The sequence below is a fragment of the Oenanthe melanoleuca genome, chromosome 5 (assembly GCF_029582105.1).
Source record: "Oenanthe melanoleuca isolate GR-GAL-2019-014 chromosome 5, OMel1.0, whole genome shotgun sequence".
NCBI classification, from domain to species: Eukaryota; Metazoa; Chordata; class Aves; order Passeriformes; family Muscicapidae; genus Oenanthe; species Oenanthe melanoleuca.
In genome coordinates, this window is record NC_079339.1 from 11,192,741 (window position 1) to 11,218,818 (window position 26,078).

At 46.2% G+C, this 26,078-nt stretch overlaps 1 protein-coding gene across 2 annotated transcripts in view; it reads left to right on the forward strand.

Annotated features, from left to right (window-relative positions):
* Window positions 1–237: 237 nt before the first annotated feature.
* The window catches only part of SCUBE2 (signal peptide, CUB domain and EGF like domain containing 2), a 40,559-nt gene continuing 14,718 nt past the window's right edge, over window positions 238–26,078 (forward strand). Inside the window, exons 1-16 of one of the 2 annotated variants that reach the window (XM_056493729.1) lie at window positions 238–394; window positions 2,801–2,923; window positions 3,349–3,474; window positions 6,215–6,349; window positions 11,244–11,369; window positions 12,321–12,437; window positions 13,264–13,353; window positions 15,901–16,017; window positions 16,949–17,071; window positions 18,600–18,716; window positions 21,727–21,849; window positions 22,331–22,447; window positions 23,023–23,109; window positions 23,783–23,887; window positions 24,802–24,957; window positions 25,240–25,428. In XM_056493729.1, the coding sequence (XP_056349704.1) occupies window positions 274–394; window positions 2,801–2,923; window positions 3,349–3,474; window positions 6,215–6,349; window positions 11,244–11,369; window positions 12,321–12,437; window positions 13,264–13,353; window positions 15,901–16,017; window positions 16,949–17,071; window positions 18,600–18,716; window positions 21,727–21,849; window positions 22,331–22,447; window positions 23,023–23,109; window positions 23,783–23,887; window positions 24,802–24,957; window positions 25,240–25,428 (1,972 nt within the window). In that variant the 5' untranslated portion in view covers window positions 238–273. The remainder of the gene's footprint in view (window positions 395–2,800; window positions 2,924–3,348; window positions 3,475–6,214; window positions 6,350–11,243; window positions 11,370–12,320; window positions 12,438–13,263; window positions 13,354–15,900; window positions 16,018–16,948; window positions 17,072–18,599; window positions 18,717–21,726; window positions 21,850–22,330; window positions 22,448–23,022; window positions 23,110–23,782; window positions 23,888–24,801; window positions 24,958–25,239; window positions 25,429–26,078) is intronic. The other variant, XM_056493728.1, reaches the window with a different exon arrangement.

The window sequence follows — 26,078 nt, forward strand, 5'->3', positions numbered from 1 at the left end:
GGAGCGTGTCCGGGCGGGGGAGCCTCGGTCCGTGTGTGCTCGGCACACCTGTGCTGGGGAGCGCAGGAACGCGGCGGCTCCGGGCGGCAGCGCCCGGGGCACGGCAGGGCAGGGCAGGGCAGGGGCGGCCCGCCCAGCCTCACCGCGCCCGCTGTCAGTGCGAGGCGGGCGGGCTCCCCAGACACTCCCTCCTCCTCCTCCTGCTCCTCCTGCTGCTGCTGCTGCTGCTGCTCGGCCGCTCCTCCCGCCCGGCGGCAGCAGCGCCATCCATCCATGGGGTCCGGCGGCCGCCGCGCCGCCACCGGGGCCGGGGCGCTGCCGCTGCTGCCGCCGCTGCTGCTGCTGCTGCTGCTGCTGCCTGCGCCGGGCGGCGCCGCCGCGCTAACCCTGCCCGGTGAGTGTCCCCCTGCCTGCCCGGTGAGTGTCCCCCTGTGCCTGCCCGGTGAGTGGTCCATGTGCTTGTCCGTGCCCGGTGAGTGTCCCTTGTGCCTGCCCGGTGAGTGCTCCATGTGCTTGTCCGTGCCCGGTGAGTGCCCCCCGTGCCTGCTCGGTGAGTGTCCCTTGTGCCTGCCCGGTGAGTGCTCCATGTGCTTGTCTGTGCCCGGTGAGTGTCCCCTGTGCCTGCCCGGTGAGTGCTCCATGTGCTTGTCCGTGCCCGGTGAGTGCCCCCCTGCCTGCCCGGTGAGTGCTCCATGTGCTTGTCCGTGCCCGGTGAGTGCTCCATGTGCTTGTCCGTGCCCGGTGAGTGCCCCCTGTGCCTGCCCTTGCCCGGTGATTGTCCCTTGTCCCTGCCCGGTGAGTGTCCCCCGTGCCTGCCCCGCTCGCCCCAGCCCCGGACAGCGGCTCCCCCCGCTCTCCCCCGCTCCCGGCTCTCCTCTCCAGGCCGGTGCCGGTGCGAGGCCCGGGGTGCTGCCGGTGCCGCTTTCCCGGCGGTGCCCCGGGCTGTGAGCGGGCTGTGCTGCGGGGGGAGCTGCCTTCGCTCCCTGCGGAACGAGCCCAGGGATTCTCCCGCCGCCAACTCCTGCCAAGTTGAAGGCTGCGATGTTTGCTCACAGTCTCCTTGCTGCAGGGTCTCTCTTCTGCTCAGGATGCTGTCAGTGCAAGGGGAAATCTGGCTCTCTGTGCCTATGGATTTTTCCTAGCCCTGTTTTCCACGCCTTTGCACGCATTAGTGATGCGGCTCCTTGGTGCGGTTCTTCACGCACGCTGCGGATCTCAGTGTGAAAATAACCCAGCTGAGCTGCTGTCCTGCCGCTGGCTGAGATCTGGCTGCTGTCTCTGTTCCCTTAGAGGGAAGCTCTCCCCTCGCTGTGTGTTTTGTGGGACCCTTCTTGCCAGGGCAGGGGGGAGCTGGCGGTGCCGAGAGCAGCACGCCTGGCTGATGCTTTGTGCCCGCTGTTCTTCCCTGCCCATCCTTTCCTTCTGCCCCACCTGCCTGAGTCCCACCAGCTGGAGACCCCTCAGCCATTGCCCACACCCTTCCTTGCACGACTTGCTCCTTCAATTCTCTGCCTCTTGTATTTTTTAATGGCTTGACTTCTCTGCTTTGGCAGGAAGCAGATTCTGCTGCTATTCCCATCTGCTTTCCAGTGTTTGCCACTTTCTCCTTTCTTTCTGGTGGCAGCATCTGGGGATGGCTGCTGCTGGAGCTGTGTGCACCTGAGAGCCAGGAAGGCACTGCTGCTCTAACACTGGCTCTTTGCCTTGTTTCCCACTGCCAAAGCCCATTAGGAGTTAAAACCAAGTGAACACTTTCTGCAGTTGGCAGCTGCTGCAGTACCTACAGGCATATTTTGTGATTGGGGGAAAGGAAAAAAAAAAGAGCAGGATGAATGCTATAATTGTAAATGGGAGAAGTGCTGGCTGAAATTTCCATTTGGAAAGTGATCCCCACCATAAAAAGTGGCTGACTATTGAAGTAGTTGCTTTCTGCTGATACTCATGCACTACTTCTTGCTTTAGGAGGTGCTACTTGTACCTGTGTGGGGTGTTGCTTCTACAATTCCTCCTTTTAGCCAGTTCCTGGAAATCTTCCTGTTTCTGTGTTTCTGTTTTCTTCTACTGTGTGAAGAACTTGTGCTGATGTCTTCTGCTGCCTGTAACTTTTCTTCCTCTTCTGTCTGCTCTTCTTCATCTCCAGGACTTCTTCCTGTTGGTGTTTCCCTTTCTCTTCATTTCCTCTTCTCTGAAGTTTCCACCTGGATATTTTGCTTCAGTTTGCTGTTCTTTGAGATGACTGGCAAGATGATTTGTCAATGCTGCTCCCCAGATACTATTCTTGTATTAAAAAAAATTATTTTAAGATTATACATCTGTTTAATGGTAAGTCAGTCTTTTAACTTGTTGGTGGTGACTATGAAAGTACATTTCAATCAACTTCCCTTGTTATTTTAAAAATCTTTTGGCTTCTTGCAGATGATGCATGGATGTGATCAAGAACTCTTTTGATGATTGTTTTTTGTTAATCAGAAAGATTACCAGTCTCTGATGAGTCTTTCTGAAACTATCAGCTGAATTTCACAGAACATCTAGCCCTTAGGAGATTGTGTTGGATGCATTCATAAATGTGCACAAAAGCTTACCATGGGATTTTCTGAACTGCATACAAGTATCTATATGCAGGTAGAATATTGCATGAATTGAAGTGCAAATGCTGCCTCTGTGTGTTTCTGTCCTGACACACAAAACCACACAATATTCCTGTGGGTACCACAGAGAGTGCTCAGCCTTGAGGTGTTCAGGGGACATGCCCTGTTCTCCTCCTGCTGACATCCCTCCTGAGCCTGCTGTCTTTCCACAGATGTGGACGAGTGTGCCCTGGGGCTGGACGACTGCCACCCAGATGCTATTTGCCAAAACACCCCCAAGCTGTACAAGTGCATGTGCAAAGTGGGCTACACTGGAGAAGGGAGGAAATGTGAAGGTAAAGGGACCAGAGCACTGTGTTCTCTATCAGCATGGAGCATGTCTAAGAAAACAGAGCCACTGAAAATAACGAAGGGTGATTTTTAAATCAAAGTAGTGATGGTTTCGTCACCCGATTTACTTCTTGTTCACAAAATCAAAGGCAAACCTTGCATGGATTTTTACCTGTTCATTTCACTCAGTCTGATAATGAGTTTGTTGTTTAGCCAGTGGCCTTGAAAAGTATAAGGTAAAGCTGCAAGGGTATTTCAGGGTGTTTTCTCAGTCATCAGAAACATTCAGCAAGAAATGCACTAAATATGGTGTGTTTGCAGGACAATGACGACTTTGGACAGCAGCTGCTGCTCACATTTAGGCAGTCACATCCCTGTCTATAACACTCAGGCAAGCATCCATCATACTGACTTTAGCTTTATTCCTTAGACATTGATGAATGTGACAACGACTTCAACGGGGGCTGTGTCCACGAGTGTTTCAACATTCCCGGGAATTACCGCTGCGCTTGCTACGATGGCTTTATGCTGGCTCACGATGGCCACAACTGCCTGGGTAAGGAGCTGAGCAGTGGGAGTGGTGCTGGGAGCACAGCCCTGCAGCTGCATCCACGGAAAACACGTGCCAGTCTCCTGGGCTGGGTCGGTTCAGAGGGAGAATGCTGCTTGTGACACTTCTCGGTGTCACAGGGATCCAGTTTCAAGGATTTTCAGGTGCTGAGGTACCATCCCAGAGTGGCTCTTTCCCCCTCTGTGAATGAGGATAACTGTGCTATATTTCTGTGGAGTGCTTTGGGTTTAAGTGTGCCAAATGTCATCTATTATTATGCTGAATGAGTTTATATAAAGGAACATGTGTTATCATTGTTCTCTCTGTTCCACAGTTAGCTTAGGACCAGTTGTCAGGTGTGTTTCCAGGCTTAGGGATATTCTCTCTCAAGGATATCTGTGATGTGGGGGCTTCTCTGAGTATTCCTAACAGGAGAGGATGGTTTGGAGTGTGCAGTAGCTGTGTGATGATGGAGGCCATTGAAGAGCAGAGGGACTAAGGTGGTGAAGCTCTCCTGCTTCCTGGAGCCCAGCTGGGCACCTGTGTGGCTCAGCTCTGTGCTACCTGTGCCAGTTCTTTTTCAGAGATGCCTCAGGTTTTCTCTGCTGCTGTACTCCACATCTCCATGTCCACATCAGGGAGAACCTTGCTCTCACTGCTAATTGGAGTTGGTTTGGCTGGGTGTTTCCCACTAGTGTGTGGACCATCCCCAGGCTGTATCTTCTGCTGGGACAAATCAGAAAACTCTGGATTGTGGAATTTGTTGGGTTTTACCTGCTGGGAACCTGTTTCATGCCCAGCTTCCCACAGCATAAGTGGAGGAGAGGGTGAACTCACCAGGTTCCAAATATTTAAATAAAGTAGAGAGGGAAACAAAATATCTGTGGATGCTTTAAAATAACAGAACATCCATCTTATTTTTGCCTTTGTGTAAACACAGAGTGGAGTTCAGATGAGGTTACCACGAGGGGCTGGATGTGGAGGAGCACACTGCCTCTGACAGTGTGTGCTCTCTCTGTGCCCAGGGCACACCTCAGCTGACTTGCTTTGTGACCTGTGACAAAATCTACCACCTGCAATGTCACTGGCAAGCTGCTCAGTATTGCATGGCAGACCTATAGAATAAAATAAAACAAAATGTCATTGATGTACAAGGAGGTTTTCACCACTGATGTGCCAGTTTGGAGTTGTGATGTAAACGTTAAATAAATATTTTGGCATGCAGCAAATTGGATCACATCTTCTCTTAATCTGTTTATTTACTTTGTTCACGCCAGGGTTGCCCTCCTCTCACCCTTATTTTTGAAGATCTCGGCTGTGTGCCTGGGTTTAAGCCAAATAGACAATTACTTGTTGGAAAGAGATGATTTTTTTGAAAGCTTTCCAAGGTCTGTAAGACAGAAACATCTGCTGGAGTTCAAATCTGTAGCACTAAAGGCTCGTGGTGGCTGTTTATTCATGATTGTTTGCACATTCACATCACTGTAGAACTCTAAAATGCTCAGCTTCTTTGTGATGGAGATATGTCAGCCGCTCTTTTTCTCCAGCAGGTCACATTCTTTTGCATCCAATTGGCTTACTCACTGCCTTCAGTGGACATTAAATCTGTTGTAATACTATGTTATGCTTCTTACTAAAAGCCTCTCTTTCTCCTTTTTTTTTAAAAGGACAGCTGTTTTCTGCCAGAAATGCTACAATGTTAAATTAAAAACATTGTACTATTAGCCAGGAACAATGGACAGAACAGGGAGCAAACATGATGTTACAGATGAATTTGCAAATGAGACCAGTGCTTTGCCTCAGCAAGGTTTTGTCCTGTTTTTAAGGGACTGAGTGTTTTTTAGTTCCTGTTAAAATTTCTGAAAATTAGGTTAGGAAAAGTGTTTGGCAGTCATGGTTACAAAAAACCTGTGTTTATTAAGGGGTAAAATTCCAAAGAATTGGATGTTGGGAAGCCGTCCTGCTTGTTCAGAGGCTTAACTAAAGTTATTCTGCTCTTTGGTTCTCTTGCAAGCAGAGCCCTTCTGTGTTCTCTGGTGTTGTTGAGACTCTGAATGTTGCAAAATCAAGATTAAAACTGCTTCCAGAACTTCTGCTCTTGTGCTTGGCTGCAGTCAGTCAACACAGCAGCAGCCCTGATGATGAGTGATGATGTCCTAGACTTGAGGGAGGAGGATGATAAATCAAACCAAGCACCAGAACAGATGTGGTGTGTGAATTCTAGCTAGGGTGTAAGGCAGGAGCAGGGGATAGGTTTTTTAGCTGGATTTATCTTGAGGTTTGTATTTTTCTTGTTCTACCTTTGCTTCAGGATGTGGAGCTTTCTGGGAAAACACCTTTTATAGCTTGGATGGGTTTGGAACCAAAGGGTTGTTGTGCCATGGAGCCAGCCAGACCCATATGTGATTACTGAGCTGGATGTGCCTGAGCTGTGGGGCTGGGGCAGGGAATGTTCCCATGGGTGGGGGGTCCTGATCTGGCCCTGCCAAAACTGCTCTGCCTCAGCTGGAACCATCAGCTCTGCTGGGCTGGGTTGGCCAGAACTTCTTGGGAGCCCTGTGGCTGCTCAGGCAGGGAAAATGGGAAAGATGAGAGGAAAATGGGAAGAGCAGAGATGCACTTTGCCAAGGGTGACAGCACGACAGCAGCCACAGGGTGCCTGGGGTGTCTTGGCTGCCTGGCTGGTTCCAGTCTGAGCACTGGTGTGAGCACAGAGCTGATCTCTGTCCTTTCCCCTCTCTCTCAGACACAGATGAGTGCATGTTCAACAATGGTGGCTGCCAGCACGTTTGTGTCAACACCGTGGGGAGCTATGAGTGCCTGTGCAAGGAGGGGTTCTTCCTCAGTGACAACCAGCACACCTGCATCCACCGCTCCGAAGGTACCGCCCGCCCCGGACGCAGCCTGGCGGGGAGGAGAGGCTCTCAAACACCTGCAGGAGGGGTTTGCCTTGGTGTTCTCACAGCTGAGAAGGGTCTTGGAGTCCTCACTGCTTTTGAAAGAAGCAGTGTGTCAGGATTTTCTGAGGGGCGTTGAAGGTGCTGCATCCCTTCCTCCCCTCTGGTGCCAGCGCTGCTGTGCTTGCTGGAGGCTGTGCTGCTCCATCCCCAGAGCCTTGGAGCTCTGCTGTGCAGCTAAGCTGTGTCCTAAGCCAAGGAAAGGCAGCAAATGGAGGTTCTGGGCATTTTCACCAGCCTTGGTTATACCTGCACAGCCTTCAGATACCTTTCAGATTCCCTGTACAGTGTTTGGGTTTCAGCTAGGAGATTTATTGTTTGTCAGCCCTAAAGGTATTCTAATCTCATGCTTTGTTTTGAGTGAAACCTTTGTGAAGGGACCTCTGAGAGATCAGAGTCTTGGATATCTAATTAGACATCAGATGGAACAAAATTATTTTGGATGCCCTTAGGGAATGCTTTAAAGTGGTTGCTCAGATCAGGGAGTTGCCCATTGAACTGTACAGCAAAAATCTTACTAAGAAGCACTTAAAGCTGCAAGGCTTTCTTTAATCTATGGCTTATTGTTGGCATAACTGTGAGAGGAATCTGAGCATGAATAAACAAATCTCACTTTAAAAATCCCCAAAGTGAAGAGATCAACATTTGCAGACATATATGGCCATCCACAGATGAGGGTGCTGAGGTGGCTCTCGTCTGACAGGGCTGGATGGATCTTTTGTTTGGATGAAGAATTTGTGTTCTCAGCCCCTCTGGCCCTGGGCTTGGTCTCAGGGTGGCACTGCAGGGGCTGGGCCAGGGCACAGCAGGGCTGTGGGTTTGTGAGCATCCATGGAGGGGGCTCCAAGGACAGAAACTGATTACTTGAACTCCTTGTCTTGTCTGATACCAGCAGAGGAAAAACTTCCAACTCTTTTTTTTCATACTTGCTGCTACTTAAGTACCTTCTGCTCTCTTGAACTGACAGCAGCAGCATTCCCTGTCATTAATATTTGCTCCCTTATTTTGCCTTTGGAGTTCTGTCTCTTTTCTTAAAGGCACATTTAATCTCTCAACTTTTTCTCCCAAAATAATAAAAAAATTATATTTTTTCAGAATACCAAACATCCACTAAACATAAGTATTTTTCTTTGAAAAGGAAAACAAAAAGGACAAAAATTATGGATTTTTTTCTGTAAAAACTGTCTTAATAAAATACAAAATAAAAAACTAGTCTTAAGGCAAAACCTCAGCACAATGTTTTGCCTGATACATTTTTTTTTCTTCTTGGTAAAACACTGAACTGTTTGTTTTGCTTTCTTTAAAAGCCATTTTTTCAGGTTTTCATGCTGTGACTGTTTCCTTCTGCACCCCCTTCATTACTGTAAAGTGCTGCTTGGGATTCCCCACAATTTTTTTAACCTTTTTTTTTTTTTTTTGCCTTGGGTGGGCATGTCAGTTGTAAGCCAAATCTCACTTCTTTATCTTTCCTCTCACTTTGTTCTCTGCTTTTCTGCTCATTTCTGGGACTTGTGTTCTCTGCCTTGTGTGTGCATTGCTATGTTTGTACTTTATTGGTTCTGAGACCTCACAGTGTTGATCAAAGCAGATTTTGGCTCCTTCTGCCTAGACCATCTATTCAGATTTGCTTCTTGTCTGTAAAATGAGGGAATATTTCCTTCCTTGTCTCCCAGCCCCATTAGAATCCTTCATATATTAGTGCCTGAGAGACCTTCCCTGTGGTCTGCAATATTGGCCTTAAATACACAGAAGCAGAGTGAACTGGAGTTTAAACCACAGCAGCTGAAAGTGTCCTGGGAAATTGTGTACAATCCTATTTTTTTTTTCCTTGTTTGGCTGCTGAAATGAGCTGCTCTTCATCTGTGTGGGAGAATAAATTACCTTGGGAGGCTGTTAGAGTATCTGGCAGGGCAGCCATGCATGTGCACCTTGTTTCTGGGCTCAGCTTGCTCCATATCAGGAATACAAAAACCTGAAGGAAAACAGAGGTTTTTTGTCAGTAAATACGTGGTGCATCTTTGTGGCTGCTGTTGCTCTGGATGGCAAATCTTGCTGCTCTCCCTTGTGGTATTTCACAGTCATAGCTCTGTGCTTGTTGGGCTGATCTGATGGGAAGGAAGAGGATCTGTGGGGTGAAAGCCACATTTTGAATTGCTGTGTGGATCAGACACAGGCACCATCTCAGCTGTCACTCCTGGAGCCTTGGCTGAGGAGAACAGGGATGACTAGAGAGCTTTTGGGGAAAAGTAGCCTTAACACAAGGGTGTAGAAAGCATGATGAAAGACTAAAGCAGTCCTGGCATGTCCTGTTCTGCTGGCTGTGCTGATGCTCCTCACCATTTTTCTGTTCTCTCACAATGTCTGGCAGCTCTTTGTCCCATTGCATCCTCTCTCTCTGCCCTACAGAATGACTGCTTGAACGTGCCCTGAATGGAGCCTTAACGCTCTCAGCAGAGCTGTGCAAAAAAAAAAAAAAAAAAAAAATTTCTTGGGGTTTGTTTCTGGACCACAGAGTACCCTTGCAACAACTGGAGCAATGTGGTCTGGGAGCTTTGTGTCCAGCAAGGAGTGTGCAGCCACACAGCATTTATGGCCTTACAGCCAAATCTTTAATCCAGCATTGGAAAATGGGGTTGAGAGGGATCTAGCAGCTTTGGAAACAAGCAGCAGTCCCAAAGTAAATGCTGGTGTGTGTGGATGTGGGTGTCTTCTATGGGTTGGCTAGATTTTGGTGGAGTGCCTTGTTACACAATGGGAACTTTGTTATTAAAATGCATCTGGAAAGCGAAGTTTCAGCTTTCTGTGGAGACCTGATTGAATTCTGCTCCCTCAGAAGGGAGCAGTCCCAAATGGAGCATATAAACCATTTGCTTAGTGTCAGTGAACTCTACCAAAGTACCTGCTTGAGCAGTTTCCTCTTTGGTAGCTCAACAGAGACAAAAGAATAACTTTGTTAACAGAAACTAAGCTGCTAATTCTCTTAATGCTCTCTAACCCCTCTGAGCTAACAGACCAAACCATCCTGCATGCTTGAGAGCAGAACTTTCACAAAAACAGCAGCACTAATGAGGATAATTTGTGGCCTCATAGGTTGTCTCCTTCCTTGACTGACTCAGTAATGGGTGACAGCTTTCCTATGGGCTCCTCAGGCTGTGTCTGTGTGCTGCAGGATTTGAGGATTTGTCCTGTTGGACTTCTGGAGAGTCCCCACTGTGGGAAAGGAATCAAAAAGCCACTAGAGCAGAATAATCTGGGCTCTGCAGCATCCATTCTTTTGTTGCTTAAAGCTGTCTTAATACAGAAAGAGTCCTGTGGCTGGTGCTGCAGGGGGCAGGAATAGCAGTGGGGAACAAGGACCTAATTGAAGTGGAGAGAGCCAACCTCTGCCTAATGCAGTGGGTTTGTTTCCCTTATTACCGAGGCTGAAAAAAAGAGCTGTCTAAAATAAAAAATATATAGGGTGTGGAATTGATCACTTTTGATTGAATCCCTTTTCAGCAGCAGGGTCACCCTTTTTCTTCTCCTGGTTGTGTGTCTGCTCAGCTCCAGAGAAGTTCACTGGGGTTCTGTGGGATAAGCCCTTGCAGCCAAAGTATGCTCCACTTGGTCCTCACAAATGGAGTGTTCTCACTGAGAAGAAAGAGCATTGTGGTGTGGCTTGTCCTTTTAAAGCTAAATGTGCCAAGGCAGAGAATTTGATGATGGTAAAGGTGTGTTCTCTGTGCACCCAAGGAGAGCTTTCAGATGTCTTCTCTTTCCTGGGTTTGTAGCACTGTGGAGAACTTAATCAAAAACCTGTGGGGTTCTGTTAAAAAATCCCTATTTGTTTAATTTGGTCTAATCTGTTGGGGGTTTTTGTGTTGTGTGTGTGCAGACTGCACCCCCTTCATGCCAGTGGCAAAGACACCAATTGCACTGAACCATGGAGCAAGGGGAAAGAAGCCTTTACAAAAATTTTAGGAACTATTCCTCTCAGTTTAATTGAATTTATATTTATGCAAAGGCCAGGAAAGACACTCTGGCAATCAAGTGCTGTGCATGAACTGGCAGATATAAAAATGGCAGGATGTTTTAGGAGGTGTAGCAAAAGAAATCCAGTCATTAGTGTCACACTGGTTCTTCATTTGGTTAAAGCAGGCACTGGCACTAAATTCTGTCTAGCTGAGAAGGTGTGTGGAAATACAGAGCACTGTAATAACACCCAGTGAGGTTATCTTGGTTGGTATGTACTGAAATCAGAAAAAAAATTTGAAAATAAAATGGTTAACAACAAAGAGAATTGATGATCATGTGTGTAATCTGCATGTTGGCCTGGTCTCTGCTTGGTCACTGCTGAGATAGGTTATGGCTCTGGGAATCTGCTTTGTAAGCCAGGAATTGAAAGTGAGATGATTTCTGTGACTGCTGCTCTAAACATTCCTGTGTCTGCTGGCTGCTCTTATAAGCACAGAAATAAGAACTTCACTTCAGGCTTTGACCTGCCAGGACACTGCCACTTCTTTATAAAAGAAATGAGGAGGTTTTATGAACACCTAAAAGTATAAAGTGAGAGCACTGGATGAGAATTCAGGTGTTGGACAGTTCTATGGGTGTTGATCTTTGACCCTGCACAGAAAAGATCCCAGAAGGAGAAACTTTGGGGCCATTGACTTTGCAGGACTGGACTTGCTGCCTTTCCTGCCTGCATACTGAAATTTCTTGTCTCAACCCTGTAGTCTTGCCAGAGTTAGGGGCTTAGTCTGTGTCTATTGAACTGACTTTGCCTGCACACAGAGCTGCTGAGGATGCTGATGCTCTTGCCCCTTTCCTGTTTTGCAGAAGGCATGAGCTGCATGAACAAAGATCATGGCTGTGCCCACATCTGCAGAGAAACACCCAAAGGAGGAGTTGCCTGTGAATGCAGACCAGGATTTGAGCTGTCCAAGAACCAGAGGAGCTGCATCTGTAGGCAACATTCTGCTTGTGCTTTTGGTTTCCCAAAGGGAACAAACAGTGTTCTGTTTGCCCTGCAGTGGGACTTGGTTGTAGCTGACATGGGATGGCACACCTGAGCTGTGTGCATTTGAATTAAACCAGAATTTGATGTCTTTCCTGGACACTGTCACACAGGTGTATTGATGCAGCAGTTTGGGAGTTGTGCCATCATTCCTGACAGTGGGAAGCTCAGCTCCAGCAGAGAGCTGTGCAGTGTTTCAGGCTCAGGAAGGGGTGTTGGATGCTCAGATGGAATTGCACACTGTCCTTCAAAGGTGCTGCAAGTACTTGTGAGGGTTTCTTCAGGGAGGTCCTGACTCTTGACAGGTTTCCTCACATGAGAGGCACCACTGTATCACTTGTTTTTTGTCAGGGTTGGGATTAAATCTTGAGAGATAGTATTTCTTGTTCGGGCTTAGATTTTTATTAATTTTTATCTATGTTACAGTGAGTTCTGCAGCACTTCTAGCTAACAAACTAAAAATAGAGCCATATCTTTTTCTTTACAAGGCCTTCTAAAGCAAATGGTCCAATTAAGAAATGCTACCTAAATTATTTTTATTTTTAATATAATAACTAATCATCTGTGACCTGCAATGCGGGTTTTTTACGTAATTTCAAAAAATTACCCAAACTCTTGAAGAAGAAGGTAAAGAAGAAGGACAAAACCTCCACCCTAAAACCTCCATCTTGCCCTTTACATATTACTATATTCTAAGACTTGAAACTCTAGATTTTTCACCATGAGATTACACACTTCTATTCAAACTGCACTCCCCTGATTCTCGTTTTATCCCTTAATCTTGGAAGCCTTTTCCACGGCCTCAGGTCAGCAGCAGTGTTTTCCTGGGGGGTCAGTGTGAGCACAGAAGGTTCAGAACTCCCAGTTTCCAGGTTGGGTGATGTCTGTTCTCCTCCTAGTGACGTGCAACCACGGCAATGGGGGCTGCCAGCACACGTGTGACGATGCTGACCACGGGCCTGTCTGTGGATGCCACCCCAAGTACGTCATGCACGTGGATGGGAAAACCTGCCTGGGTCAGTATGCAGTGCAGGGAGCTGGGCATGGCCAGCTCTCAGGGGTGGGGTGGTGCTGCTGTGTGTGCATGATTAAAGCCCCTCGTAATGGTGTGGCTAGAGAATGACAGGGAGTTCAAAATTAAGGGACCTGACAGTGCGTGGGTGAGTTGATTTGGTCCAGGCTTCCCTGTTTAAGTAGATACCTAATACTATTGCAACCTGTAATTATCACTGGTCCCCCTGAAACACGAGGCCTGCCACTAACCAAGGAAGGCTTCCTTCCCTCTAGGATATTTTAGGTTCAGTTTCTTCAGTAGCACGAGCCTGAGAGTGTAAGCAAGGAGTTGGTCTGTAAAAACTCTGAAATCAATTAATGTGTAATTTGGGCATGGCAGCTATCCAGTAAAGAAAGCACTTCAGATTTATAAACTCTTCCAGTCTCTGGAAGAGTTTGCTGTCTGTTGATTGAAATCAAATGCTCAGGCATAGCTGGCTGGTTGTTGTAATTAGCCCATGATAGATGATGACAGTGCACTCCTAGCACAGCAGTTCAGTTAGTTCTTTCATCTTGCTGCTGTTTACTTCATCTGTAGCACATCTTTTGTTTTGGTAAGGACACTGAAGCAAACATGACTTGTAAGGAAGCCACAAAAGCAAAATATTCTCATGGTTTTGATTGAAGGATCTTAGTGATTTTTATTACTACTTGCTCTTTAAAAGTAATTTATTTCTGCCTGGTCAGTTCTGACTGTCTTTGATTCAGTGTGTCATGCATCTGTGTGTGTTTGTGTGTGTGTTGCTCTGGTCAGGGCACCTTTACTCACTTTTTTCATGTTCCTTGCAGAGAGGGAAGAAGCTGCTGTTGAAGTTTCTGAGGGAAACACCACAGCAGCAGCTGATGTGGACAAGAGAGTGAAGCGACGGCTGCTTATGGGTAAAAGTGCAGATCCAAAATAATTCTGCTGCTGCTTGAAACCTTTTAGATCCAAGAATTAGTGTGAGGCTTTTTGTTTGTTTCTTTTTTTTTTTTAAATGGTGGTATTCAGCTTTGGGCTGACTTCTGCCTCAGAAATAATATAATAATTAAGGAAATAATATTATTCCCTAATGTTCAGACATCTAAGTGAATAGCCTTGCTTCCAAAAAGAATGACAGAGGAAGAAAGATGCACTCTGTCTTCCCTTGGAGTTGGGCACAGCCTGCCAATACTGCAAGTGAGATGAGAGACTGGGAGGGAATAAACCAGTAAAGCTCTCAAAACCTGGCAATAAGTAGCATATGCTTGATGCTGCAGAAAACGAGGATACAGAGATAGAAAATAGATTTATAAAAGCAGACATTAAAAAATGTTCTTTGCAGCTCTGTCTATCAACACATGCTATGTAAAATTGTAATTGTCCAGCCAGTGGAAAGGCTGTTAGACTGACTGAGGTGGTTAGACTGATGGCAAGAGGATGAATGCCTCAGAGTGAGTTTTTTCTGTTTGGTTGGGTGTGAAGAACTGTGTTTTAGGAGTGTTCACTAGAAAGATTTGGTGAGATTTAGACACAGTTTGCACAGGGGGGAGTTAGAGGAACAAACTTTGGTTGAGATGGCACCTGGGTTACCAGGTGTAGGAATGCTCAGTGAGGGTGTTAACCACATGGCTGGAGCACAGATAGGATGGAAGATGGTCAGTGAGGGTGTTATCCACCATGGCTGGGCACAGGGAGGATGGAAGATGGTCAGTGAGGGTGTTATCCACCATGGCTGGAGCACAGATAGGATGGAAGATGGTCAGTGAGGGTGTTATCCACCATGGCTGGAGCACAGGCAGGATGGGAAGATGCTCAGTGAGGGTGTTATCCACCATGGCTGGAACACAGGCAGGATGGGAAGATGGTCAGTGAGGGTGTTATCCACCATGGCTGGAGCACAGGCAGGATGGAAGATGCTCAGTGAGGGTGTTATCCACCATGGCTGGAGCACAGATAGGATGGAAGATGGTCAGTGAGGGTGTTATCCACCATGGCTGGAGCACAGGCAGGATGGAAGATGCTCAGTGAGGGTGTTATCCACCATGGCTGGAGCACAGGCAGGATGGGAAGATGCTCAGTGAGGGTGTTATCCACATGGCTGGAGCACAGGCAGGATGGGAAGATGCTCAGTGAGGGTGTTATCCACATGGCTGGGCACAGGCAGGATGGGAAGATGCTCAGTGAGGGTGTTATCCACCATGGCTGGAGCACAGGCAGGATGGAAGATGCTCAGTGAGGGTGTTATCCACCATGGCTGGAGCACAGATAGGATGGAAGATGGTCAGTGAGGGTGTTATCCACCATGGCTGGAGCACAGGCAGGATGGAAGATGCTCAGTGAGGGTGTTATCCACCATGGCTGGAACACAGGCAGGATGGGAAGATGCTCAGTGAGGGTGTTATCCACCATGGCTGGGCACAGGCAGGATGGGAAGATGGTCAGTGAGGGTGTTATCCACATGGCTGGAGCACAGATAGGATGGAAGATGGTCAGTGAGGGTGTTATCCACCATGGCTGGAGCACAGGCAGGATGGAAGATGCTCAGTGAGGGTGTTATCCACCATGGCTGGAGCACAGGCAGGATGGAAGATGCTCAGTGAGGGTGTTATCCACCATGGCTGGAGCACAGATAGGATGGAAGATGCTCAGTGAGGGTGTTATCCACCATGGCTGGAGCACAGGCAGGGTGGGAAGATGGTCAGTGAGGGTGTTATCCACCATGGCTGGAGCACAGGCAGGATGGACGATGGTCAGTGAGGGTGTTATCCACCATGGCTGGGCACAGACAGGATGGGAAGATGCTCAGTGAGGGTGTTATCCACCATGGCTGGAGCACAGGCAGGATGGAAGATGCTCAGTGAAGGTGTTATCCACCATGGCTGGGCACAGACAGGATGGGAAGATGGTCAGTGAGGGTGTTATCCACCATGGCTGGAGCACAGATAGGATGGGAAGATGGTCAGTGAGGGTGTTATCCACATGGCTGGAGCACAGACAGGATGGGAAGATGCTCAGTGAAGGTGTTATCCACATGGCTGGAGCACAGGCAGGGTGGGAAGATGTGTTGGGAGGGATTGAAGAAAACCTGTTTAGCAGTGCTGAGTGTAACCAGGTGTCTCACTGGTGAGAAGTGCCAGAGGATCAGCCAGGATTCAGTGTGGGCATGAGGAAACTGACTGACAGTAACAGATCCATCATCAAGAAGCTGGGATTTGTGTTTAAGACACAGTGGAATACCCAGAAGAGAGTACTTTGGTTTGTAGAGTTTCTGCAGAGAATCTGAAAATCGCTGAGGCGATTTTGCCAAGGCGTGTATTGAGCAGTTGCTCATGTGTTCTAGGCTAAATGTTTGCACAGCAGTGTGCTTGGGCCCATGCCTTGTGTGCCATGATGTTGGCTGGCACCATGATGGTTTCCCTGACAGTTTCCCTGCTGGTTTCCCCGAGCTGTTTCTCCTTGTCCAGAAACGTGCGCGGTGAACAACGGCGGCTGCGACCGTACCTGCAAGGACACGTCCACTGGAGTCCACTGCAGCTGCCCCGTGGGATTCACGCTCCAGTTTGATGGCAAGACCTGCAAAGGTGGGGTCTGTGCTCCTGGGCACCTGTGCCAACCCCTGGGAGGGGTTACCAGGTCCTGGGAGATGCTGATCTCCAAATGGAGGCTGATTCCCTTCAAATCAGGTGTATCGTGCAGAGAATCTCTTCTCTGCCCTCCTGCTCTCCACTTCCACCTCCTGTGCCTCACTTTTCAGAGGTCAGGTTTGGGAGAGCTAAACCAGCTCTGTGGTCAAGCAGAGGCCAGCAGGTGTGTGTGCTCACAGGTCCAATAGCTGTACTACCCACAGCCAGCTGGGCATTGGTAAGAAAACATCAGTGTGTAAACAGGGATGTGTTTTATAAATATATTCTGCTCCAAGCTGCTCTAATGAGAGCTCTGGCGAGGAGCAAAGGCACAGTTAGGCTGTAGATTATATTGCTTTTCCAGTAATTAGATGTTAACACTGTTCTGCTCAGCAAAAATGATGAAATCCACAAGCCTGAGTTAATTAACATTAGATAAAGGCCTCATTCTAATATTGCCATGAAAAGGACAAGGTAGTTCAGGAAGTCTCTCTCTGAGATTTCTGCAGGGCTTGCTGAAAGGAAATGGAGAGAATGTTTAAAATACTAAAATCTCTTAGAGAGCCTTGGAGTCAAAGAGTTTCCAAACACAACTTAGGGAATGGTTTTTCATGAATGCCTTACCCAAATGCAACTGACAGTAGTGTATGAAATGAGAGCAAATAACACTGTCCTGGGGCTGAAGGGGCTGGATCATTCTGGAGAGTTGGATCTGATCTTCCTCACAATTTGTGGTAGTCTCACTAGATTTTGTTTCTGGGCTCCTCCAACTGACTGGACGTGACTTTTTTCTGAATCTGGCAGTGAGAGGATGTTGAGTGCTAAAGCTCTGTGTTTATTTGCTGAAGGCTTTTTTTTTTTTTTTTTTTTTTTGTTGTTGTTATTACAGATATTGATGAATGCCAGTCCAATAATGGAGGCTGTGATCATTTCTGTAAAAACACTGTTGGCAGTTTTGATTGCAGCTGCAGAAAAGGATTTAAATTATTAACAGATGAGAAGTCCTGTCAAGGTATGTGCACTGGAGAGACAATGGTACAACAAAAGTAGGACAAATCAGCGTGGCTTGGACATCTACTACAATGATGAAGTGATAATGGACTCCAGAATAATTTCCGTTCCTCAGTTTGGATTTTTTTCTTCTGAAACAGCTGTTGAGTTAATGCAGTTGGCTTGATGCTATTGTAGGAGATAAATTTAATGGCACAGTGAGCTATTATCTGGGAGGGACAGAGACAGCATCATAATAAAAAAACTCTATAAGGTTAATGCTTCCCCCACCCTAATGATCTTAAAATAATTTAGAGGGAAAATTAGGCAATGTCTTTCTCTCCATCTTTCTGACTGATTCACCATTGCAGTGAAACTATTTTTTTAATAGAATATTAATTGCTGTGAGCTCATTATTAAAGGAAAAAGACATAACATGATCTATGAAATTCTAGGTCTGTAGACAGACTGGAATCTCTGTTCCCTAAAACACCACAAAGCATTTGCTTTTGAGGATGACATGGATTTCTCCTGTGGGACCTACAAAGCATATTGGCTTTGCTGTACAGTGGTTTGTACATATAGATTTAGCAATCCTATTCAAGCTGTTTAAATGCACAAAAAATGTGAAGGTCGAAATGGTCTGTGGTTGTGGAAAAGCAACAGGATGAAACAATGTCAATTCAGTCAGCCAAATGGTGAATTCTGTGATTTCCTGGGCAACCAGCTGACATTAAAGGTGAATTTCAGAAAACTGAACTGACCAAGATAATTTTCACCTGGGTTTTTTGGTGCATTTTTTTTTCCCCTTTATAAATAGGCAAAGAAAGACAACCATTTATATGGAAAAAACTTACTGTATAAGCATCTGATTTTTAAGATAGTGTGGGGTTTTATTTTAATTAAATCAGTTGAATGTATCTTGAAGACTTGCATCTCCCTTTTGCCCCTGTCACTTCTGTTGCTTTCCCTAGACTGTTTCAAAAGTGGTATCATGCTGCATGCCAAAGCCCAAGGAAAAAGACTGATGAAAAGTGCTAGAGAAGTTGATGTGAACTTTTTTTGTGCCTTGCAGCATCCTTACCTGGCATGCAAAATGTGCTAGCACAGAAATTTTAGGTACTTTTGATGGTATTCATACTCAGAGCACACTGATTTTCAGCAGCTTAAATCAGGCACTGTATATTCACATAGAGCTTCATTTAGGGAGGAAACAACAAAGGCAGTACTTTCCTTCACAGATTTCATTTCTGTGTAGAGTAATCCTAATGAAATGAGAGTTTTGTCTGCAGTTTTCTTCTCCCATAGAAGAGGAATAATTTGATTTAAACATCATTGTAAAAACATAACAGCAGTTTTTGCGCTTGCCAAGGAAAAGCTTGTTTGGCAAAGTAAGCGCTCCTTCTAAAAACTGTCATTTCACTGTGTTCCATGATGTGCTTTGAAAGAACTGCTCAGCTCACATAAATCTGCACATCCCTGCAGTTGCTGGGCTCTGTTGGCTCCTCGGGGCTCCCTGAGAGGCTCTGATGCTCCTTTGCCCCTTGCAGACATCGACGAGTGCTCCTTCGAGCGGGCGTGCGACCACGCGTGCATCAACCACCCCGGCTCCTTCGAGTGCACCTGCAGCAAGGGCTATGCCCTCTATGGCTTCACACACTGTGGAGGTGAGTGCACACACCCCACAGCCCCTGTGCCACTGGGATCTCCCACTGGCCCTGCAGGGCACAGTCTGATTGTCCTGGTTTGAGGACAGGTGTCTGCCGATAATGGCAGGAGCTTCTCTTTGAAATGGAGAATGTAACCCCTCTCCCTGCAAATTATTATAATTATAATCTCAGGCAAAGATATGGGAATTAGGAATAACAGTTCTTTACGAAATGCTGTATTACAAAGAACAATCCCAACCCTGACAGAGTCAGAATACAAGCTGACACCCTGTCAGTCAGGGTGTTGGTAGCAGTCCCATTAAATGGTGGCTGCATCCTCCTGCAGTGGCAGATGTGGTTCAGCTGGAGCAGTGCTCCTGTAGAAGGTGCAGTTTTCCTCTGAAGGTCCAGGGATGATGTGGAAAGGTCCGGTTTTCCTCTGGAATCCAGTGGAAACACAGATAACTTGCTGTCCAAAATCTCAGTTTTTATCTAGGTAGGAAAGGCTTGGCTCCTCCCTCTGGCTGGAGCATCTCCCATGGGATGATGTAATTTTATCAGTCATACAGTGGGACTGAATGGGCCAGCAGCAGATGATATCTTCCTGGAGGGAGGATGGGCTGTGGAAAAGATAAAGATGATTGCCCCACCTTGTCTTAAAGATGGCCCATTAGCAGATGGTATGTGCCATGGAGATAAGGAAATCACTGCCCCACCCGGCTTCAACAGATGGGGATAGAACACACATTTCAGCCACATCCTGTATTGCAGCCCAAGACACTGATGCACACGCAGGCACCCTACAGAATAAATTTTACCCCTTGCTGTGATAATGAGACACAGGAAAAGTAGAAGCTGATCCTGCTTATTTCTGTCTCTGCTCAAGTGATTTTTGCCTCCACACTGTGCGTGCAAAAGGGACCTGTAACTATTGGGACAAGCTGATGGGTTTTGTGCTTGGATGTGAAGTCCATAATTTAATACAATTTTCACATGCAGAAGAGTCATTGACTTCAATGAAAAGTCAGTGGAGTAGGACTTGAAGAACAGGAAGCTCTGAATGACTGAAAATTCTGCAGGTTGCTGTTGTGCACATGTCAGATCCTCCTGTGATGTAGGCTGGAATTTAGCTGATGTAGTACCACTTTACACTGGCCAAGATTAACACTCTTAAATTTTTATGTCTTTCCTACAAGAGCAGTTCAAGGAAAGAGAAAGTTGTTCACAGAAGCTTGATATGTGACAAATTCCCAGAATTAACATGAGGAAACATGAATAACTGGAACACTAAATGGAATCAAACTCATTTTATATAAGCTTTAGGCAAGACTTTACTGACTTCAAAATGTACTTAATTCTGGGTAAGACTTGTTTATTTCTGAGGCAGAATGAGCACAGCTGGAGATAACAATTCAGAAATCTCTGTGTGCCTGTCTATTTTACCCTCTGCCTCTAGAAATTCTGCAAATAAGATTACAGGGCTCCAACATCACTGTGTTTTATCCTGATGAAGATGGGAACTTACCTGGATAAGGAATAACACTGTCATGTGCTCTACTTAGTAAAAGACGACTTCTGATTAATTCCTCTGCCTTAATTCAATTTCTTTTGGCTACCAGTGAGTGAAAGGAGCTGTAATTTTGCTGTTGGCTGCTAATTGGCCTTTTCTTCTCATACTCCCATGCAGATGTTAATCATCAGAGCACAGTAGGTCCCTCATTGGCTGGCAATCACAGGCTGGTTAGAGCTGATGGAACACTGAGAATACACCTTCTGACCTCTGTGGAAGAAGTCAGTAAGTGTTGGAGATTGGCATCCTAAGGAAAGGCCAATGAAAACCAAAGATTTGGGCTGATTTTGTGGTATTTTAGGCAGCAGTACCAGTTTAAGGTGTTGTTTTCTTTCTCCATTATTCCTCTGCTGCTCATTCCTAGCCCTGCTGTCTGGGTTCTGTTGAAAACATGTTTTCCCCCCATATCACACTGGTTTTGTAATGTGTTTCACAGTGTTTTCTAACAAATTGTTACTTAGAGGGTGTCTAGTCTGGGGACAGCAGTGACAAGATTACTAGCATTGAGGTAAGTATGTGTGGAAGGAGGTGCCCTCAGATGCACAAACTTTATGGGATTTTCAACAGGTTTCTTGATGGCAGCTCTCTGAGTTTATGTACAATTGCCTTAGAGCTATGGGAGAGAAGTGAAGCCCTCCTCTGGGTGGATCTGAGCAGCAAAGACAGAGACCTTTGCATTTCCCTTTGTTGAAATTCATAGGATTCCTATTGACCCATTTCTCCAGGCAGTCAAGGTCCCCCTGAATAGTGGCACAACCATCTGGTGCATCAGCCACTCCTCCCAGTTTTGTCTCTCCTGTGACCTTGCTGTGGGTGAGCTCTTGTCCCACCATCCAGGTTTAATGGAGAGGATAAATTGTGCTGGCCCCAGTGCTGACCCCTGGGATGCAGCTCTGCTGAATGCTGCATTCTGCATCAGCATGCAAGTTTGCACCAGAGGCAGCATGGTTGTGTTGTCAGTAATTTCTCCTCCTGTTGGCATTTACTGGGTGGGACAAGGCTCCAAAATTGGATGATTGGCCAAAACAGACAAGGGGGACACAATGCTTGCCCACAGAGCCAAAGTGTTCCACTGTAGTTGCATCTATCAGAGCTCATTGGAGGAGTATGAATCCTGCCCATATTCCTCTGTCTTTATTGAAAATCAGAAATATTAGTTAACCAGACACAGTGCAGTACAGATTTGACTTGACCTGCTTTTCTTGGAGTTGATTTGTTATCATATTGCTGAGGCTGGATATTGTTTAATTATGAGCCACCAGTATTTGATCTGCTTTGACATTTATCAAAGGATTTCCATGAAGAAAAACTATTTCAAGGTGGGTGTCCAGATAGCATTCCTGAAGTCTTTTCAAAACCCTATTGAGCAGTATTTGTGTCCACATTTACTTAGTGAAGTTGGAGTGCATTATTTGGGAAGAGCAACTTTTAGAAAGTATCTTTACCTTTCCCCTGTAGATATTAATGAATGTAGCATCAACAACGGTGGCTGCCAGCAGCTGTGTGTGAACACACTGGGAGATTACGAATGCCTGTGCCACTCCAACTACAAGCTACACTGGAATAAAAAGGACTGTGTTGGTAAGGTGTCTAATAAGTACATTTCTACTCCTGATGTGTCTGATGGGCCATGTGGTTACAGTCAAATTTGATGGTTTGTCCAGTTAAGTGGTATGAGTCATTGTTCCCAGTATTCTGTTTCAATTTTTAGCAAGGAGTGATGGTAGTGATGTTGAAACTCATCAAAACAAACAGAAAACCAACCCCAAAAAACAGGAGATACTTTGAGGGATTTTGATGCTTTCTTTCCTTTGCTTTTATCTAGCTCATTCTTCTATTTCCTTTTGTTCCTCTGCATGAGAAGGTTTGCTCATGGTTAAGGAAATTACTTTTGTGGTGTGATCTTCCAGTGATTTTATTTGGCTTTAATTTTCTGTCTAAGCAGCATATTAATTGCATGGGTGCTCTCAGGCACCAGCTACAAAAGCAGCTGCATGCTGACTTGTTGGTAGGGTGAAGGTAGATGTTTTAATTCTGTGAGTGTTTGTTTTATCCTATTTAGAGACAAAAGATCCCTTGTCTGATAATGTGTCACCCAAGGTACTGCTGCACTGCATTAAGAGTGGTGGGAGTGATAGATGCTTTTTGAGCTGCTCTCCAGATGTCCAGGTATTCTCTGGTAAGTCAGAACTAACAAAACTGAGCTCGTGATTCTGTACAGGGTGTAGGGGTGGCCAGCCTCCCAACTCTCAGGAAAGCACCAAGCTGCAGTCAATGAGCAGAGACCTTTCCTCTTTCACTGCAGATAATAAAGGGCTGTATCCCTGACAGTGTCCAGGAAAGCCCCTCTTTCCTTGTCTTTTATAACCACTCCACCCTCAGATTCCCTTCTCACAAGTCTCTTTTTGAAGCTGGGGAGGACAGGGAGGAATTCCCCATGCTCCCTGGGCCATTCCTTAATTGGCCTGAGAGGCTCTGGTGAATGGGCCAAGGCATTCCAGCCCTGTGTGGGGTCTGGGGTTGTGCCCACACAGCCCCTCCATCCCACAGGACATGCCTGCTGCTTGTGGCACTGATGCTCTTTCCCTCCCTGAGTCCTTTGAGTGGCTTAGGAAGAGACAAGCTCCGACGTGGAGTATTTTATCAACAGCCCTGTGTGCTGATGCCAGTCAGCAAATTTAAAATGTGTTTTATGCCACAGGAGTTCTCAGTGTGTGCACTGTGCCTGTGTCTTTACTGTCTGTCTGTCTGTAGGAACACAAGATGCCTACACCCTCACCTGTGGCAGGTCCTCTCAGCTTAAGAAAAAGCAGCAAAATGCAAATGCTTCCAGCTGGCTGGGTAATCACCACATTTACTGTTACATAGTTTGACTGATTTGTTTTCATTGATAACTGTGAAACAAAGGCATTTCTGTTGACTTTCCTCCCCTTCTTATAATCTCTCTCTTTATTTCCTCTTCCTCATGACTGTTTTTTGTGAGAATTCCCCTTGTGCTGTTTCATCTACATCATTCAAACTGAGACTTAAAAATATAAAAAAAAAAGATCAGTAGTGAGATAAAAACTTAGACCAGGAGTTATGTCTCCTTTTAGTCATCCAAACCTGGACAGTGTTGACAACATACAATGTGTTTAAGTTGAGCTGTTGGACAGGAAAGTTTAGAAAGCATTTACAGCCATAGACATAAACTACTTTCTGAAATGATTTGGAGTATCTCCTTTGATTTCAGCTCACCCTTATTTGATTCACCCAATAGTAGATCTGGTCTTGATCTCCTCCCTTCTCCCTCTCTCTTTTTTATTTTTTTGCTAATAAAATGTACTACACTTCATCCTAATTCCAGTTGTGAACCAGCTTCACAGCAGGAGGCTTCTGGCATCTCATTAGGTTTTCTGTGATGATCACTTCATATCAGCACAATTTTTGTTGTCATCATTATGATGTGATATTAGGGCTATCTCAATTTTCTACTCCTTTTTTAAAAATAACGTGTCATTGTTTCTTCCTGAAGATGCTTCAGCCATCAAGATAAGCGTAACCTTTAAATTAAATGAAGGAAAATGTAGTTTGAAAAAGACTGAGATGTTTCAAGAAGGTCTGGAGCAGATGACACCAGGTATGAATATAAAAATGCAGGTAAGCAGGTGAGAGCCATAGCTCAGGGTGAAGTGCTTTCCAGATGTGAAGTGCACCACAAGCAAAGCATAGAGAACTGAAGGCTTTCTGTTCTTCACTGGCATCTGTTCTTCCCTTCTTCTGGCTGGCCATGACTCTTGCAACAGTTATTTCAAATCCTAGCATTTCCTTGTGGCATCCTCACAGTCTTGCTAGGAAAGCCCTTATTCTTTTTTCTTTGTTTGTACTTATGCTAATAAATTCTCAGTAAAATCAACCATTCTTTTGGTTAATTTGATTCCTTCCTTTTCCACCTCTTTTTATCTTTCTCTTCTTTCCTTTCTCACCTGATCCTTACTGTCTGATGCCTTGTTGAAGAATCTCCTGACCTTTTATGCTGACTCTATTGTCAAAGGGTTATTCCTCTTTTCTCTTGTCTTCCTTTCATACTTCAGCAGCCCCAGATGGACGCAGTGAGGTCAGCTCTTCCATCTGTTCCAAAGCAGAAAGAATAGCCTGTGAATTTACAAAGTCAGCAGAAAATGAGGGGGAGTTATTTAAAAAAAGAAAAAGAAAATGGGGAAAAGATTCATTAAACAATATGATGAATCAGTGTGTCTGATTGTCCTTAGCAGAGTAACAGTGAGAAACTGCTCTGGATGCTCAGTGACGAGTTATGTACTCCAGAATGAGAGTTTATTCTGGGTTTTCCTTTATCTAAGCCTTATTTCTTCGTTGAGGATGGTCATGACTCTGTGTGAGGGTGCACCAGGTGAGAGATTGGCCAAACCCTTATTTTACTGGCGATGGTTTGCTCCTCTTTCACTCTTCATGGTGACAGGCGTGCTGAGCACTGGTGAACGTTCAATAACAGAGCCGGCCAAGATTTTGCTTCCTTTGATTTTGTTCATACAGAGAGGCAAAACTCAGTCATGGAGAGCTTCCACTATGTAAACCTAACGTGCAGCTCTGGCAGGAAAGTCCATGGAGCCCTCAGTAGACTGACAGCGACTAGAGAGATTTTTATCACTGCGGACTTTGAGCTTGAGACGAGCCGGAAGGAGGTGACAGGTTGGTTGGAAAATAATTCCAGGTGCGGTTTGAAGCTTCTTGCCGCTTGCTCCTTAATTCCTGTATTTTTTCACTTCTGCCTGTATGCAAAATGATGATCAAAAAGTATCTCCTGTTTTGAAAATTAATTTTCCGAAAGCGTGAGAGATGGGGATGGCTTATCAGAGAGCTGCCCGGTGTGTTTCCCCTGAGGATGCCAGGCTAGTTTCTCCGTGGTTTGAGGTGGCTGGTGTGTGGAGCTGGCTGCTGTGTGCCCACAGCAGCTCCCCCCGTGCTTTGCAGACACGTGCGACGCGCGCTGCGCCCGCAGGAAGACGGAGAAGCGATTCCGCAAAACCATCCGCACCCTGCGCAGGACGGTCGGCAGGGACCAGCTCCGCCTGCGCCTCCCCGGCTCCGAGCACCAGCTGGCCAGGAAGGCTCCCAGCACACAGCAGTCCTGTGCCCTGGGACAGCTGCACCCCAGATGTGGTGAGCCTGGAGGGGATGGGGATGGAGCGCTGTGTCCCGCTGCTCTGCTCCCGGAGAGAGGAGGGCTGCTGGTGCTGCTGAAATTCTCTTGCTGTCAGCACTGATGTGTTACAGGGCACAAGGGCTGCACTGCAGTGATGTACAATAAGCTCAAAGGCAAAAATCCTGGGAATAACAGGCACCAACAGCCGTGACACCACCAATGTTACTTTTAAGACTGCATTCAGTATTCAGTGTAATCCTGAGCTTGTGCACATCTCACCTCTCCCTCATCCCCAGGAAAAGACTGCTCAGAATTTGATACAGTCACCTTCACTTTGCTGACTAAGCTCAGAGAATCTTCATGACAGGGTTATAAATTCATGGAGAGTTTATAGGCCATCACTGAGAAAACTCTTAATTATCATGGCACTGGAGGGCACCACCATAATGCAGTCCCTAGTAAATGCTACCAAAGCACAAAAGTTAAGGAGAGGGGTCAGATGTTACATCTTAACAGAGACCTAACAACCATGACAGCTAATTCAGCTGCATGGGGTAGGCAGTGTGTAGGTGGATTGTGAATCAGCAAGCCTTTAAAATGCTTGTCACATTGAATTAGTATGTCTTCCAGCAGCAGCATTTGGCCTAAGAATAGATTCTCCAATCCA